General features: G+C 29.7%; 1 protein-coding gene across 1 annotated transcript in view; it reads right to left on the reverse strand.

The window, feature by feature from the left end:
- LOC142317378 (WD repeat-containing protein 44) overlaps positions 1 to 18,036 on the reverse strand; it is a 59,352-nt gene that overhangs the window by 14,215 nt on the left and 27,101 nt on the right. The window contains exons 4-6 of the mRNA XM_075353879.1: positions 15,571 to 15,941; positions 9,590 to 9,733; positions 1,465 to 1,812 (exon numbers count right to left, since the gene is read on the reverse strand). Coding sequence (XP_075209994.1) covers positions 1,465 to 1,812; positions 9,590 to 9,733; positions 15,571 to 15,941 — 863 coding nt within the window. The remainder of the gene's footprint in view (positions 1 to 1,464; positions 1,813 to 9,589; positions 9,734 to 15,570; positions 15,942 to 18,036) is intronic.

An 18,036-nucleotide genomic window follows, 5' to 3' on the forward strand; every position in this document is an offset into this window, starting at 1 on the left:
CTAAAAAAACACTGCAAGTTGTGTAAATTTGAGATTTTTATTACCAGCCCCATCAGAATTATTTGTAGCCAAAATTTGAATTTAAAAAAAAAAAATAGTTTTCAAAAATTCATAAACATTTAACCATAAATATCACCATTAATATTATTTATGGTAAAACTAGTCATATACCTACATATAAAATAGTAATTCAAAATGTGTATGCCATCCCTGCTTCTTGGAAAAAATTACCAAAAGTGAAATTTCACAGTTTTACATGTTCAACACTATAGGTAATTTTCTCACAGGAAGAGGAGAGATTTGTAAATAAACTACCAGACTAATATTTTACCTTGAGAAAATGCGAATAAATTGTTTTTTGTGTCATCCTTCCAGGATCAATAGTTTTTTAGTTACGATGTTTTCCGTAAATCCTTACAATCACAAAAATAGGTATGCACACCGTAACAAAAATTATAGCCACAGGTAAACTGCTTTAATAAAAAATTTAAAAAAATAAATAAATAAAAATAGTTTGAAGATCCTGAGACAAATAGGAAACAACTGGGTAAGTTTCAATTTTCTTTGAATTAGCCAAGCAACCACCCTTTGGTCACTTCAAATGGATTGACCCTGGTATGGGAGAATATCCTCAAGTTGAAGAAATCATTTTCATGAGCAACCAGATCTCTTTGTATATGTAAACATTACACTCATATACGTAATAGCTGATGTTCCAAAACACAAATTAATGATCTTAAGAATTAGCAGAATTAAATATAATGCTTCTGATCCTAATAAACAACAAGGAAAGCATTAGAAAATATGTCAAAAGTAATTATACATAAAACAAAAATATCCTGAGACTATTGAAATCTGAAAAAACAAAGAACTGTTGATAAATTTTTATAAAACTTCAAAAGAGATCGTTGTAAATAACTATTTTTTTCTTTTTTCCAACAATTTAACTAGTATGATAATCATAATTTTCTAAATGATTCGTATATAGTTTATATATAAATACACAAAACTTTAATTGATATCAACTGCAACAATCATTATTAGGACTCGCTACATTTATTGTTGTTTAACTTCGTTAATAATAGGAACTTATTTATAAATGACACTCTATTGTTACTTCATACTTTCCAGTTTTCAGGATGCTAATCCTCAAATATTTCAGTCTGTTACAGAAATATTATGTTACCAATATGCGCAGTTTACTGTCTTACAAAGGACCAAAAGTTTATTTTCGAGTACGTAAAACAGAAAAGTGAAAATTAAAAAAAAAAGCTATGTGGAAAATACTTTTAATTACGATTGAAATTTGTCACAGTTAGATAAAAAATGAATAATTTTTCCCGATTCACCTCATTTTGGTTTTTTAAAAGATATTAAACCGAATGAAAATCCACTTAAGAATTATTTATGACCTGATGAAATTAATTTTTTTTTAACAAAATAAAACAACACAAAAAATCTCACCAAGTCTGAGAGTTGTTTTCCTGAATCGGTCCTTGTGCGTACAAACATATTCAACTGCTGCGCCATTAGGCCGTGTTCATCACCGGCTGATCTACGTCTTTCTCTAGAGTTATGAGGACTTAATCCTAGCCTACTGTACGTAGCCCGGCCCATCATGCCATTTGTGCTGTTCGAAGGTACCGGACATAGGCTACTGGATGTGCAAATCGTCTCACCATCTAAGAGTTTACTAGTATTATTGTTAGTCCCAAACGAACTGCTAACAGTAACCTGGTCTTGAGATTTTAATTGTTCTAATCTTACCACTTCCTCTTCAGATGGTCCTTCAGCCTTTGAATTATCTTCATCCTTGATCGAACAAAAAAAATGGATAATTTAACTGCTCTCAATTTTACTTATCACCTCTAAAAATTATTAAAAATAAAATTACGAAATAGCACACAAAAGCATAAGAATTCTAATTTGTCGGTTATTAAAAACTTTTGTCAGTGTTGTCTACAATTGCATTTTTCTTCACAAGATCCTCACTTTTTGTTTTTTATTCCATTTTCCTCTATTCAGTGATAAAATTTCTTAAATAGCGTTTGGGGATGCCAAATTTTTCACAATCCCATTTTTTTTTTAATGAGTCTGATAAACACAATATTCTTAGATAAAACTGTATTATTTATTACGGGCAATTAATATTTACATGAATTATTCTCCCTTCTTTTATAAATAGATGTATCTTAAATGAAAGAAGCTACTGTGAACAATTCTTCCAACTAAATAATTAGACTGAAGTTCAAAATTAAAAAAAAATATTATCTGTCTCTGCTATAATGCTGAATCTAAGAATTTAACCTTTTCTGCATCCAGTTTCTACTTTTATCTTACTTAATAAAGAAAGCTACTACACTTTAAGAAAGGGTACATATTTAAATATACATTTAGATTCTACACTAAATAAAACATCAACGTACTGTCTAAAGGATTCAAAATTATTATGGTTTTTGCCATCAAAATACATAACTAAGGAGTAAACCTAATAAATACTATGTTAATTTTATTTTATAAAAAATATATATATACACATGATTAGAGTAATGTATTTACAACTAAATAGTAAATCTATATGAATTATATGTGAATTAGTGGATAAGGAAAAATGTTCAAAATAATATCCGTAAGTATTTTACTAATTTCAAGTGTTTTATTCAATTTACAGCCTGTATAACCATAATATCTAATATCTTTCAAACACATAATTTTTCAAAAAGAAAGAAAAACAATACATATGCATCTAAAAATATCATTATAAACAGATCTTTTATTAGGATTAGTCCTTAACCTTTTCAGATCATGTAGCCTTGGAACTGGTTATGAGCACGTCAGTTTTAAAACGCTGTTACAAAATCATTTTATATGGGATCTAAGTCGGTTATTTTTTTTTTATATTCACAAAGAAATCAGTTTTATTACACAACTTGAATGACGTTTATACAATGTAAAATGTTTTATTTAGACTAGAAAGAATATGACCATTTTTTTCTCAGAAATGTGCTTGTGTGTGTGTGTGTGTGTGTGTGTGTGTGACTTGTGTATTATAATTGCTATGACGATTATGGATTTATTTATTATTTACAAAAATAGCTTATCTTAGTAGCAACATATTGATGTATTGAAACACATAATAAATTATGATATACGGCACATAAAAAAAAAGGAAAAAAAAGAAGGAATTTGTGGTCATAAATATGTCACTTTTACTTGAGGTCTATAAATATCTTTTCAGACAAATGATATCGGTAAACATGTAACACACATTGATTTGTAATGAATAAGAGTATACAGTAAAAATGGTTTTTTGTCAATCTGAATAACCTTTTGAATGGTGGGGATTTTTATAAAACGTAGTTTTCTGAATCTACTTTTACTTATACTAACATATGTTACTAATCTGTGATTTATGACACAGGTTTTTCATCATATTTTGCCCAATTTTCAACGGATTTGCTTGAAAGTATTATTTTTAAAATCAGAAAACTATGTTTCATAAACACAAAGCAAAAAAAAAAAAATTGCTAATAAAAAACGTGGTAGAAATGTGCAAAAAAATTCTGCAATTAAATTATCGTAATTTTTGTACAATTTCAATTTTTTTGTTGTTACAGGCATAAAAAATCTCCAATCGTAACGTTTTTTTCTGTCAGAATCTGTTAAATCTCTTTAATATACTGAAATTTTTTTCACAACGGGAAGCATAAGACTATGAAGGGAGGCACAATCAGATACCAACATATTTTCGCGGAGCGCTAATCAACCGCGGATCATTGTGATGGGAAAAGGTTAAAGTACTGACTGTTGTGCTGTTTTGGAGTGGATAAGTAAGTGAAAAATAAAGCGATTGCTATTTTAAGACCGATTATTCAAAGTCAACCTTTGCAAACTGTTCGACTTTTGACTGCATACAGTTGATCCATGTTTTTAAATAATGTAAAGGATTAAATTAAGTTTTTATCATTTTAATGTGTTCGGAGGTGGTTTTTAATAATCCTTTCGCCATCTAGCATTTTGGACTGGATGTGCTGAAAATTTCAGGCGTTTTATAACAATGTTACGTAGTTGTATTTAAAAACATTAATAATTCAAGCATTATTCAAACTAAAAATATGAAAAAATTCACTATTAACAAAAATATCCTGCAAAATATGATTATCACCAGAAATTAAAACATTTTACACTGTTTTTATTTTTTATCTATCATAAATTTTAGTTTTGGATGGTCAAATTTACTAAAATGTTTATTTTTTTCCATATTCTTAAAATTCAGTGACAATTACAAAAATGTACTAATGTATAAAAATATCTACATAAATTTCCTGATAAAATAAAAGATCACTATTTAGAAAATTATGGCTTCTGGAAGCCTGATAGTATGTAACCTACATATTAATTTTTTTGGAAATGTTTTCTTAACGTAATATGTTTAGGAAAAAAATCCCCGTGTAATTCTTTACTGTAACTGATACAGACAGTTCTTAATCCTCTTTTTCTTCCTTCTGATGTGCACATACAGCATTTTGCTTCCTTCTTCTTTGGTAGTTTCATCAACCCTGGTCCACTGCAAGGATTGTCACCTGCATTCTTTATTTCTAGCCATTGAGCTGCTAAACGTTCCTGTTTATTTATAAACTACTTTGCACAGCTATTCATCTCTTTAGCAATCAGTTCTAACAGAGTTATAGTGAAAAATAAGCTGAAATACTCAATACTCAATAACTGAAATGCTCATTGCATGAGTGGCATATATTTTGGTTCAGGCAATTCTTCATATGTACGAGGAAGCAGCTACAGCTGTTCAAGAGCAATGAATTCCAAGTAATCAAGGTCTTCCAATTTGTCATCACTTTCATCATCTATTACATTATCGAGTGCATCATTGTCTGATCACTCTCTGTTTCACTCAAATTATACTCACTATCACCATCTTGTCAAAATATTCACAAATAGGTTTGGTTTCTATGCTAATCCATGGTGTTGCAAACATTTTACAAAATAAAAACTCAAAGAAACAATACAAAATAATAATAATAATAATAATAATATAACTCGAAATAAATGGACTAAAATGTTAAGAAGGTTATCTACGACAACAATCACAGAACTATGGAAACACGCTTCTCAGTATTTGATATTTCCATCTAATTTTCAAATATCGCAACAAAATCAATGTCTATACATATATCAATGTAAACACTTTGAGAAAATAATATAGCAACACCATCGAGTGGTGAATTTCGTAAACTATAGATGACTTAATAGAATCCTGACGGATCGTTACATTGACACATTTAGTGGTACCCGTGTGGGGGGGGAAGGTAACAATAGATCGTTACCTTGAATCCGAAGGGATAATTATACACCCCCGTCACTCACTCATACACAAACACATATAAGGATCAATTCAATAATAACAATTAAAAAGGCAAATGACTGTAGATAAATGATTATTTATTCAGCAATCACAAAACTACACTACTCTTTAACGTAATCCCCAGTCATACTTGAGCCATTCTTGAGAGGACCAAGCAAACACAAAACCTGATGATGTGAGATCGTGACTGTAAGATGAAAGTCACATTACTACTGATCCAACTTTTGGACAGTTTTCAATGTCTTTTGAGAGGTACAAGGGAAGGTGGTATCATGGAGAAGAATTTCACCTTTTGAGAGAGAACCAGGACATTTCCTCATTGCGGGTTTCACTTCATTTTTTAGCACGTCACAAAAGTAATAACTATTGATTTATGTTGTTCTTCCAAATAATCATAAAAAACTTTGCCCTTACAGTCCTAAAACACAGTTATCAATTTAACCGATTAAGACTTAGGTTTTGAATTTTTTCCTCGATTACAAACTTGGATGTTTTCATTCCATACACTGATGTTTGGATTTTGGCTCAAAATAATGAATAAAGTTTAATTACAAGTTAATATGTAATCTAAAAAAATAATCATCAAAAACCGTTGCTTTAGTTCCTGTAATTTTACATCATCTGTCTCAGAACCCACCATTTTGCAGTCATTCAGCTTTTATGGATAATGGAATGGGCAGTGCCAATAGTTCAGCAATTTCATAAATCTTTGTGCAAAAAAATTAAAATTATTTAATTTAAATTATTTTCCGTCCTTACAAATAAGATCGTTAATGCGATTTTCCTAAGAATCGGTCATAACTTTAATCGCCCTTCTGCTAAGTTAGAAATCGGTAACACTTGTTCTACCTGATTTAAATTGTTCCATCTAAAAATAAAAAATTTCAAAGTTAATGTAATTTTTATCATACCATTTTTACGCCCACGAGTCAATTTCGGCATTTTAACACTCCAGAAAATAGAAATGTTATGATAGCATCTTGTTCTTCATGACAATTGTATCAAGCAGAACTGAAATGAAATGAGAGGTTACACTAATGGAAATTCTCTTTGAACAGCTGATACTTTCTACGTCAGGGGTGCTGATTTAAACATCAGATAATTTCAATGTATTCCATTAAATTGTTTTTCCTTTGTCTTCTTAATTATTGAACGTCCTCATATATTTTAAATATAAGACTGCGCTATCACTAATCGGTAGAGAATATCTCATTAGATAATTTCTGAATCACGATGGTTTGATGGAGAATTAGACTAATAACAGTGTTCAGAAATCGAGTCATATGTCCTGCAATTGTAGAAATATATTTCACCAGAAAAAAAAAAGCATTTACAGAAAATGTAATTTAATCATACATACTAATTTAAGAAGAAAAATGTGTAGTCAATAGGTCATATAGAAAAATTTGGTAAAGGGTCACATAGCCCACCAGACTGGTCTAGTGTTTAACTCATCACCGTAAATCAGCTGATTTCAAAGTTGAGAATTCTAAGGAAAAAATCCTAGTAGAGGTAGTTTTAGTTACTTTTATATGGATTTGAATACTAGATTGTGGATGCCGGTGTTCTTTACTGGTTAGGTTTCAGTTAACCACACATCTCAGAAATGATCAACCTGAGACTGTACAAGACGTCACTTACTGTACTTCACTTACATTCATACCATCTTCAATCATCCTCTGAAGTAATACCTTATGGTGGTTCCAGAGGCTAAACAGAAAAAGAAAGGTAAAAAGGGTCATCTAACTCTCCAGGCTTTGCCTGTGAAAGATTTTTATTTCAAATATGCCACACAGTTTTTAAATATTAATGATTTATTATGCAATATTTAGAGTAAAATTAGTGAAAAAAATATAAATGTTTTTCAGTATAAAAAATCTGAGTCTGGTTTGATCTACTTGCTCAAAAGCTATCTCATATAAAATACTTTTAATAATAGCCACAACTTGAAAAACAACAAACTGTCAGACATTATAACATTATTTTTAATTTGGCATCCACTCAATCCCTTTTTATTAAATAAAAATCCACTTCATCTGTACCAAGACTAGATACAGTAAGATATTAATTTTGAAAATTTATATTTTTATTTTAAGGACAAGTTCCATTCAGTCCTTTTATTATTATTATTATTTTTTTTTTTTTTTTTGGCTCGAAAGTTTATTTATCTAAGTAATTATTTATTTCAGTAAATCAACCAAATTTCAACTTTTCTGGTCAACAAGTTTTCAAAATAAGGGGCAAACACTGTTTAGAATATTATTATTATTATATGTATGTTAAATATTCCCTCACGACTAAATCAGATTTTCTTTAATTTTAGAATTTTAAATAATTTAATAAGTATTTTCATCACACTAAAGCTCAATTTTCTATGACTGCTATATATAAGGTCAAAAATTAAAACTACGTCTACTCCTTTTTTAATTTTATCTAAAATGTAATGCAATCAATGCCAATATGTAGACATTTTCAAAGAATTTATGTTGAGCCATATTAACAAATAGGCCAACACACAAAAAGTTCGTTTGAACTTCACCAGTAAGAGTCCGCAGAAGAACTGGATGGCACGGCACAGTCGACGAACTATGTTTACAGTTCTAAACATGACCTAACCTAAAAGTGAAATGAAAATGTGGAAAAAATTAAAAAAATAAGCATGAAAACATTACTTTCAGTTCAATTAGATTTGTAATAAAGAATAGTTTCAAAAAATACCTGAAATTTTGTTAGACGATGTTTTTTTCTTCCATTTCATGAACTGCGGGACTCGAATATGTCATTTTTCCTCAAAAAGGTGGCTTTATGAATTGCGCTGCTAGGTAGCAGTACTTGATAGTATTAGGTAGCGTACAAAAACTTGAAAATGTACTTGAAATAATAAAATTTAAAAGAATACTACACCCTTGTTTTAATAGTAAATGCTCTTAAGTAAAAGAAAGTACCAGTTAACAAGAGATTATAGCTGCTAAACTGCTAATGAAACACAACAGTAGGAAAGTGTTGCAAAAATGCGGTACAAATTGCGCCGCTAGGTAGCACACAAAAAAATTTTATTTGAACTAATTGATGGAAAAATAAAAACAGTTCATTTAATAATAATATAAAAAAGGGTTACACTTACAAAACAATAAGTGCAATATTACATCACAGATCTTCAATTTTTGTGAAGGTCATTATACTAATTTTATTAAAAAAGGAAAAATATGGTATAAAGTAAATGATATGACTATCAACAAAAACAAATTAGCCGAGAAATTCAAAAAGCGTAGACTTGTTTGTTCTAGAAAAGTGATACATTTTAATAATAAATCTATAAGATAACAATCAGTAATTCATAAAAAAATAAAAGAATAATCTAACAAAACACAGTGTCCAAAAAAATTACACTGAAATTGTAAACCGTACAGTAAGAGTCTCGTAGATAACAAAATTATACTGATATCAAAAAAGGTGAGATTAACATTTCTATTACAAAAATCTGTTAATTAGAATTAAAAAAAAAAAAAAAAAAAAAAACTTGTTAAATATATGTTAAATAAGCAAAAAATAGAAAAATTTGTTACAAAGCTCTTACCGACCCGATTTAATTTATTAAACAACGAATAATCATAAGAATTGTATTATTTCTGTAAATGTAATATGTATTACATATATTTTACATTTACAGATAAATAAATAATTTCTTATTAATAAATATTAATAAAGTAATAGATGTAAATACATCTTTCTATAATTTTTTTTGGCCTAAGGGGGGACTGTAACATTGAACATTTGCAAAAATACCAAAACCCAAAATTTTGACCGATCGCTACGTTTTCACTTTATAGCTACGGTGCTGCAGCAGCAACTGAGCTTGCAAAGTAAAAATTGTAATTACTGAGAAATTTTAAACTGCTATTTAGAAGTGTTAACAAAGTTGAATATTTTTTTTTCATTAGAGTTCTGCTAACTAATATTGTTTAGTCAGGCAGTTTATTAAGATTTATACATTTTACATGCTTCTTTTATGTAATTGGAATGCATTAACTTGAAATAGTAAGCGAAAGAACGACCAGCAAAAAAAGATGATTTAAAACTGTAATAGAAAATCAACCTTAAAATAACTTATTAAACAGAATACAACAAGAAATAAGGAAAATAATCTAAAAAAAAAATAATGAATTCACATAATAAATTCTTCCACACAACTGGTAAAACTTTATTTACCTGAGGTTTCACAACATATTCTCCCTTAGTTGCAGAGCGAATGTCAAGTGAATGTTCAAACTCTCTGGTGAGCGATTCTATAGTGCTTGCTGGACTAGGTAAGGAACAACTCCTGAAGGCCTCTCTATTACTTCTTCCTCCGGCCTGTGTAAAAAAAACCAAAATTAACACTTATGATAATAAGTGTTATAATAAAGTAATATGAAATATAACACTTATAATTATACTAAATAATACACTTATAATTTAATAAAGGTGCTATAATAATTGTATAAAGGGGATACTAGAATATCATTTTAAAAATTACCTATCTTTTTTCATGTCATTAAAATTCAAATTTTATTAAAGTTTCCTAGAAGTGAAAATTGAAATTACGTAACTTTGGCTACCAAGGGCTTTGACCTTGGCAGATTATTTATTTAGGAATAAAATTATTAATAAACCTTTAGCAAAAGTTGTGCATTAACCAGCACACATACCTTTTTACATATACAGCTATTATATACACATATAAAGCTGTTATTTTGCATATGTAGTTATTATATATTATTATTCTGAAGTCAGAAGTGTTTTTCATCTGATTTTTTTGTTACTAATATCATACACTCTACAATACGTACTGTACATTTGTGTTACTAACTCTTACCACTACTTGTATTAACCAGAAAGTGCTAATAGATACAGAAAACAACTGGGCCTTCAATTCCTGCCTAAACAGAGTGAAAAAAAAAACAGCTTTTTACAAGAAAATTCCAAATGTCAAATAAGACTTCAGGACATAGAAGAGTCACATATTAATTTAACGAATTTAACGGAAAAATATTTTCACGTGGTAAATTCTTTTGCAATTTTTCAGCAATGAATTATCAATAATAAAAATTCAATGTACTTAAAAAAGGTGAATATTTGTTTATCATCTATCATAAAAAACTATTACTTTCTTTAAATTAAAAAATAATTAGTTAAAGTGATCTGAATCGGTAATTTATATGTACTGGGATAATTCAGGGAAAAATTAGCTTATTTTTACATAAATAAATATTACCGAATACTAGAAATTTTTCTTGGAATAAGGTAACATGAAAAGTGGCAGCATTTAATACATAATTTAAAAAAAAAATTACGTTCAGTTTAAAACAACAAAACATTTATTACTTCTTTCTGATTTGATATATACCGACACTTATAAATTTTTGGTATGGTACCATACCAAATTTAGGCATCATATGATTCAAATGATGAATCATATGATGCCCAGAGGTCGTTACACGATTTTCTGGCACATATGACGATCTCAGGTTGCTCTACTGCAGCGCTCCATATACATATATATATATTTCAGTTTGTAGCTCACAGGTGGCATTGTAATGCATTCTGAAGTGAAGTGCTGACATGTGATTTTCATAAATCTCTTTGTTCGTAATTTTTTGACGACATGAGTAGCCAACACAGCAGAGAAAAGGTTTAGTGATGATGATGAGGAAGAATTGAGAGTGTTTAGAAAGGAAGTGAGGAATATGCTGTTTAGAAAGCATTCTAAACAGTGATAATGAATGTAGTGATTTTTCTGATGATGAATCAAAGTCTGAAGAAAGTTGTAGTGATAGTCCTCCTATTGAATCTAATGAGTTAGATTAATCTAATAAGTTAGTGAGGAAAGAGATAATAACGATAATGCACCACGCCCTTCTAAGCACGTGCATACTGCGACACAGTAAAAGCTAAGTAATTGGAATTGGACAAAAACTCAAGATAACCCGATTATATATTCTTTTACCAAACATAGTGGCGTTTGTGAAGATACATTGAACAAAGTTTATCGGATCCACCTTCAGAACTTAAATTTTTTCAGAAAATACGGAACCTTTGTTTGATAAAGTTTGTGATGAAAATAATGCATATGCTACAAAGCAACTGAACAATCCTGTTAGGAAAAAGTCGAAAGATGACAATAAATGTTTCAAACTACTGCAGATGAAATTACGGCTTATTTTGTTTCAGTAATTTTAACGTCACAGGTGTGAAAATTGCGTATCCAATTGTACTGATGCATTGACACACTCGTATTTCACGAAACAATGGGCAGAGAGAGATTCAAACTAATTTCACATTTCTTGCATTTCACTACTGACACAACAATGAAAATGCTAAACTAAAAAAAATTAGGCCTATCATAAAATTTTTCTACAAAATTTTCCAAATTATACCTCCCTTCTCAGAACATAGCTTTGGCTGAACGTCTAATGAAATTCAGAGGTTGCCTTTCATTAGTGCAATGTAATCTAAACGATCAAAATTTGGAATAGAATTTTACAAAATTTGTGAATCTAGTTCATGCTACTGTTTATATTTCAAAATTTATGTACGTGATGTGGTAAATCCTACTCTGCCTGCCAGTACTAATGTTGTGATTAACATGTGTGTGAACCATTGTTGGACTGAGGTGACACATTGTTTTTAGATAATTGGTATTCTTCTCCAGGTTTTTATAGAAGGAAAGAAGAAGAAGAAGTTTTACAGAGAGAAAGAACAATGTATTTGAAACTGCAAGACATTTTCAGTGAAAAATCTTTATTGGTTGATTTTGTATGATTTTTATGTTTTACTGTGTTCCCCGACATACTGTCTGGGGATTTAATTAGGATTTCTAAGTCGATTGTGTAGGAATTTAAATATGACATCATTGGGTTAATCATTAATCTTATCTATTAATTTCATTCTTCTTTTTCTTCCTTGCTTTGTTGCTTCTTCTGATGCAACTGTCAAGATTCCACTCCTTCACATCAATTTCCTTTTCTTTTGTTCCTGCATGATTCTTTCTTCTTTAATTCTGTTCCTTAGTTCCTCATTTCTCATGTTATCTATCCAAGTTACTTTCTCCATATACAACCTCAAGTCAATTTAGTCTCTTTCCACGTTTCGTTTCCATACATATAATATTTGACTAACCTCTTCCAGACTTTTACTACATATTAATTTCCTCTTACTACTGAAGGCTTCTTTGTCATGACTATCCTTCCTTTTATTTCCTTTGGGTTCTTCCAGTCCTTTGTCACCATAAACCCAAGATATTTGTAATTTTTTTAATTTTCTTTTCTTCTTTACTTGTCACTACCACTAAGTCCTCTGTGTTTATTTCAATTACTTTAGTTTTTCCATATTTATTTTCATTTCATAATCTTTCATTCCTTCCAACAGGGCTGTTAACAATCTTTGAAGTGCATGAGTGCTATCAGCTAGAATAACCATATCATCAACAAACCATATGCATCTTAGTTTTTTATTCTTCTACATCTATTCCTTCTAATCTTTTTTCTAATATAACTTATAACTTTTCTAACTTATCTTCAACATACACGTTGATAAAATGCAGCATCCTTGCCTAACACCTTGACTAAGACCCACTCAATCAGTCATACTCTTACTATATTATTTGTATATAATCCTATTCAAGAAAAGTATTTTACAATATGAAAAGTACCTTCAATAATAACACTGATAAACATAATTTTTGTTTCCTAATATGTGATACATAATTTTAATTTATTTTTTGATGCTGAAAACTAATATGAACTCAGAATCTATCACCTACCATTAATGAAAAATTTTTAAATTTTAATTAAAGGATTTTTTTCATTTTTCAACGTATAGTTAGCATTTTAAGCTGCTATATTATATATTGTTAGCTCATTTTTTATTGTTTAACTTTGTTAAAGTAATTTGTAAGCTATAAATAAACAATACTAGAAAAAGAATTAAATCACATCACACAGTCACATATTATGACATCATATCTAATATTGAAGAGTGAACCTTCATGGACAATATTAATCATGTCTGTGCAGGTCAAAACATGTAGCTGAAAGCACAGCTGTGTTGTTTGTATTAAGCACTAAATTAGGAATGAATTAATTTTGTTCAGTCTTACTGCCGTCTTAAGTCTGTTAACAGTGTCATAATGCTTCAAAATTGTGTAAACGATGTGGATGGCTTTTGTTACGTATATTGTGAGTTTACCATCAAATCAAATAGAAAAAACATAACACCTTTAATTAAAAAAACATATCATTTGTACTTTTAGTGTAAATTTGGTGATAAAGATAAGACATGGACTCTTCATATAATATACACCTGAATATTTGTTCTGAATATTTGAGAAGATGGCTAAAAGGTACACAGAAGGCTTTGCCATTTAGTGTACCTATAGTTCGGCATGAACCAAAGGATCATGTAACTGTTTGTTACTTTTTTTAACAAGTGTGTCTGGAATTTCTAAAAACTCTAAACATACTGTAAAATATCCTACATTGCAATCTGCAATATAGGATATTGCAGATCGTGTACCTCAGGCCTGTACCTCACAGTGAAATTATTCCAGTTCCTGAGCCACCTGTGAATGTATTGTTTCGAAAGCAGTGATGAAGAATCAGGCAGTACTGAAGAAGACGTCAATGATTTTGATTTTGAATTATCTTCTGATAAGGCACATCTTATACCACAAGGTGAATTAAATGACTTGGTTAGGGATTTATATTTATCAAAAAAATCAAGCTGAACTGTTAGGATTAACACTGTAACGTTGAAATTTATTTTAAAAAAAAAATACAAAAATTTTGGGCTTTTGAAGCTGACAAAAAGAACTTTCTCAGTACTTTACTGATGAAAATAATTTGCTTTATTGCACAAATATTGACGACCTTATGTTGCACTTAGAAGCAGTTCATAAACCTGAAAACTGGCGCCTTTTCAAACATTTGTCCAAGTATACTTTAAAAATGGTTCTACTATACAACGATAATAAATATCCTTCGATACCGATCGATTATGGTATTAATTTGAAAGAGACATACAATGTGATGAAAGACACACTTGAAAAAATAAATTATAAAAAACATAAATGGAACACATGTGGTGATCTGAAAGTTATAGTTATTTTGTTAGTCAATACTAAGTACATGTGTTTTCTTGGCGAATGGGACATTCGAGATAGGGATAAACTTATGTTGGTGGAAGAAACGAGACAACTTATCTCCAAATGGGAAAAATATTATTCATGAGCCCTTAGTTGAACCCAAAAAAATATTTTTACCCCCTCCCCATATCAAGCTAGGACTAATCAAAAATTCTGTAAAAGCAAAGAAGAAAGATAGTCCTGGATTTTTGTGCATCAGGCGAATGTAAGTGAAGGAAAAATTAAAGAAGGAACATTTGTTGGTTCTCAAATAAGAGAGTTGGTCAAAGATGATATATTTAACTCGATGTTAAATAATGTAGAAAGTGCAGCTTGGGCTTCATTCAAAGAAGTTTACAAAAATTTTCTCGGCAAACAAAAATCTGATAATTACCACAATATTGTTAATCAACTTCTTACTTCATACAGAGCTGTGGGATGTAACATGTCTTTGAAAACACATTTCCTCCACTCACATCAGGATTTTTTCTGAACAACTTTGGAGATATAAATGATAAACACAGTGAACATTTCCACCAAGACATTTCGGTGATGGAAAGTCGCTATAAAGGGAAATGGAATACTAACATGCTAGTCGATTACTGTTGGACATTAATTCGAGATGTGTCTGAGGCTATTTATAAAAGAAAAGCATCAGCGAAATCATTCTAACTACATTTTCCCTTAATTTTTTTTGAAGCGTAATTTAATTAAAACTAAGGGTGATAGAAAAATTGTATTTACAGATCTGTAATGTATGCAAAAAAGCAACTCAAGAAATGGTATCACATTTAGAGAAAGATTAAAAAAAGTTTTTTTTGTACATCAGTGTAATTTACCACATGGGAAAAGGGGGAATATTTTAACCAACAAAATACTATCTGCAAGAATGAAAACCCACAAAAATAATTAAATGGCCCACCATTTCCCCTCCCTCAAAAAATCTGAATGGTTTATAACACATTTAATTAAAATAATTTTTTTCTTACGCTCTATAATGATGATTTTAGATGAAGGTTCTGAAACTTACCTTTGAAACAACGGGTGCATCTTCAACAGGTAATTGTATTGGAGCCGGTGGTACTTGCGGTTTACTTTTTTTCTTTTTACGTGGTGGCGCAATAGGTACTGAAGGAGATGTTTCACTTGTACTGGTAGTGGTATTGGTAACTGTCCCGGTAGAAGAAGCGATAGCAGTTGCAGTGGTACTGTTAGATGATTTTGTACTAGCTATGACATCTGGTTCTTGAGTCACAATTACGGCTGCTGGTTCAGGAACTTCTTCTTCTTCTTCTTTTAATTCAGACTGACTCTTCAAAGTACTAGTAGAACCACTCAGTGAACTACTGATTGTTGGATCTCTGGGAGGACCACCTCCACCCCCACCGCTGCCACCTCCGCCTAGATAATACAAGAAATTATAGATTATGATAAGAATAATGTGTGCAATTCAAATTAAGTAATATTCCTCAGCAAGAGCATTTAAAAATGCTATGACTAAAGCACTATATACTCTGAACTCTGTTAGCAAAATTTATAAGCGTCTACTCACATGGAATGTGTTACTTTCGCTAAAATATGCGTCACTTAAATATCGATGGATACACCAGAATATTTTCTTTAACATTTAGCTGAAGCTGTTGAAGTCATACGATGTATAAACTTGTTTTCTCATGTTCCTACTCATTTTCTCAATGTTCCTACAATCAGAACTCTTTTTTCTTGCAACTTAGATTTTCTAATACATATAAGGCATATTACTCTAGTTTACATATAATATGTATAACATATATATTTTTTCTCTAACGACATGTACTTAACTATGCATAAACCCCTAAAATGTTATATTTTGATTCAGAATTCCTATCTATTCAATTTATCCCATGATGTTAATTTTTTTGCAGTCTTAGGTTGTTCACGGTTTGATCAGTGCACCATTATAAAAGATTTAAGCAAACTAATTATTAATTGATAACTCTTACAATTTTTTTTTATTATAATACATATATTCTTTCAAAAAAAACAGATATTAATTTTTTCTATACTTAGCATTACATTTTTGGTGACGAGTTAAAATTAAAATGATGAGGGTTTTCTTTATTTACTACTCAAGTCACTTTTTCATATCTTTTTCTTGTTTCGTTACAGAAATCTTTATGGTAATGCTACAGTTGATAAATAATTAATTTCACTTATAGTATTTCATTGAAGTCATTTTAGGACACCAATTCTGGTAACTATAGAATTTTTTTAAAATTTATGTTAATGCGAAATAACATAAACAACAAACTTCAAATAATTAATATATTACTTTTTTTCATACTGAGCAGTAATATTAGTTTCATAACATCTAAATATTATCTGATGTGGACACCACATGACTTCCTTGTATGCCTATTAAATTACATTTACACATTTTTTTAAAATAAAATGTACATGAAATTTTATTTCATTAACAACTTCTGATATTTTAATTTTTTTATAGTTATTATTGAATTATTATTTATCATAAATTTTTTTTTACAATCAGAGGTTAATAATTATTAATAAATCAATATATTTCAATTAAAAAAAAAAGGAGATGAAGTCTGATTTGAACCAATGTGCCATCCCTTCATAAGATCCAAATATTTCATTAACTAAAATTTTATTTGGCTATAACTCATAAGAATTTGGCTATAACTCATAAGAATGAATGAAAATAAGCACCACTTATGATATATTGTTGAAAAGCTCTCAGTAAGGACTTATTAGTGCAGTTAAGAAAAAGTGCAAAATCAAAGTTTTTTGGATTTTGGGCTTTTTTGGACACTTTTGGTTCAATCGATTGCAATCAAAAGGGGAGATGCACAACTAGATGTTACAACAATCTTAAACCCAAAATTTCAACATCCTACGGCTAATCATTTTTTAGTTATGCAAGATACATACATACGTACGTATAGTGAAAATTTAATTTCTAGTTTCCAAGTTTGTAGTTTCTAGCTAAATATAATTTCAATACCGAAACTAGTGAAAATGGATTCAGGGATGGTCAAAATTGATATTTCTGTTGAAATCTGAAAACCGAAATTTTTCACGATTACAATACTTCCTTTACTTTGTACAAAAAAGTAAAAAAAATAAAAAAATAGTTTTCAATTGATTGAAAAGGGTGTAATTTTGATACCCATTATCATATGATTATTTTTGTAACTAGATACAAGTGAAAATGTGGATTAAAGCTTTGTAAATTTCAGCTGTTAATCATAATTAATCTAAAGATAAATTTTTTTGTTGATTTCAGAATGTCATCTCTGCTTGAAATGTGTACACCGGAAGATCAACGCTCAGTGACAAGATTTTTGCTATCAGAAGGTGTGAAACCAGCAGAAATTTACTCAAGAATGTTGAAACAGTATGTAAACTGCAGTAATATATATATATAAGTGGGTGGAACAGTTTAATTCAGACAGAACAAGTGAGACTTATCTTCACTGCTCTGAAAGACGAACTG

Source organism: Lycorma delicatula, chromosome 1 (assembly GCF_047948215.1).
Source record: "Lycorma delicatula isolate Av1 chromosome 1, ASM4794821v1, whole genome shotgun sequence".
Classification (NCBI taxonomy): Eukaryota; Metazoa; Arthropoda; class Insecta; order Hemiptera; family Fulgoridae; genus Lycorma; species Lycorma delicatula.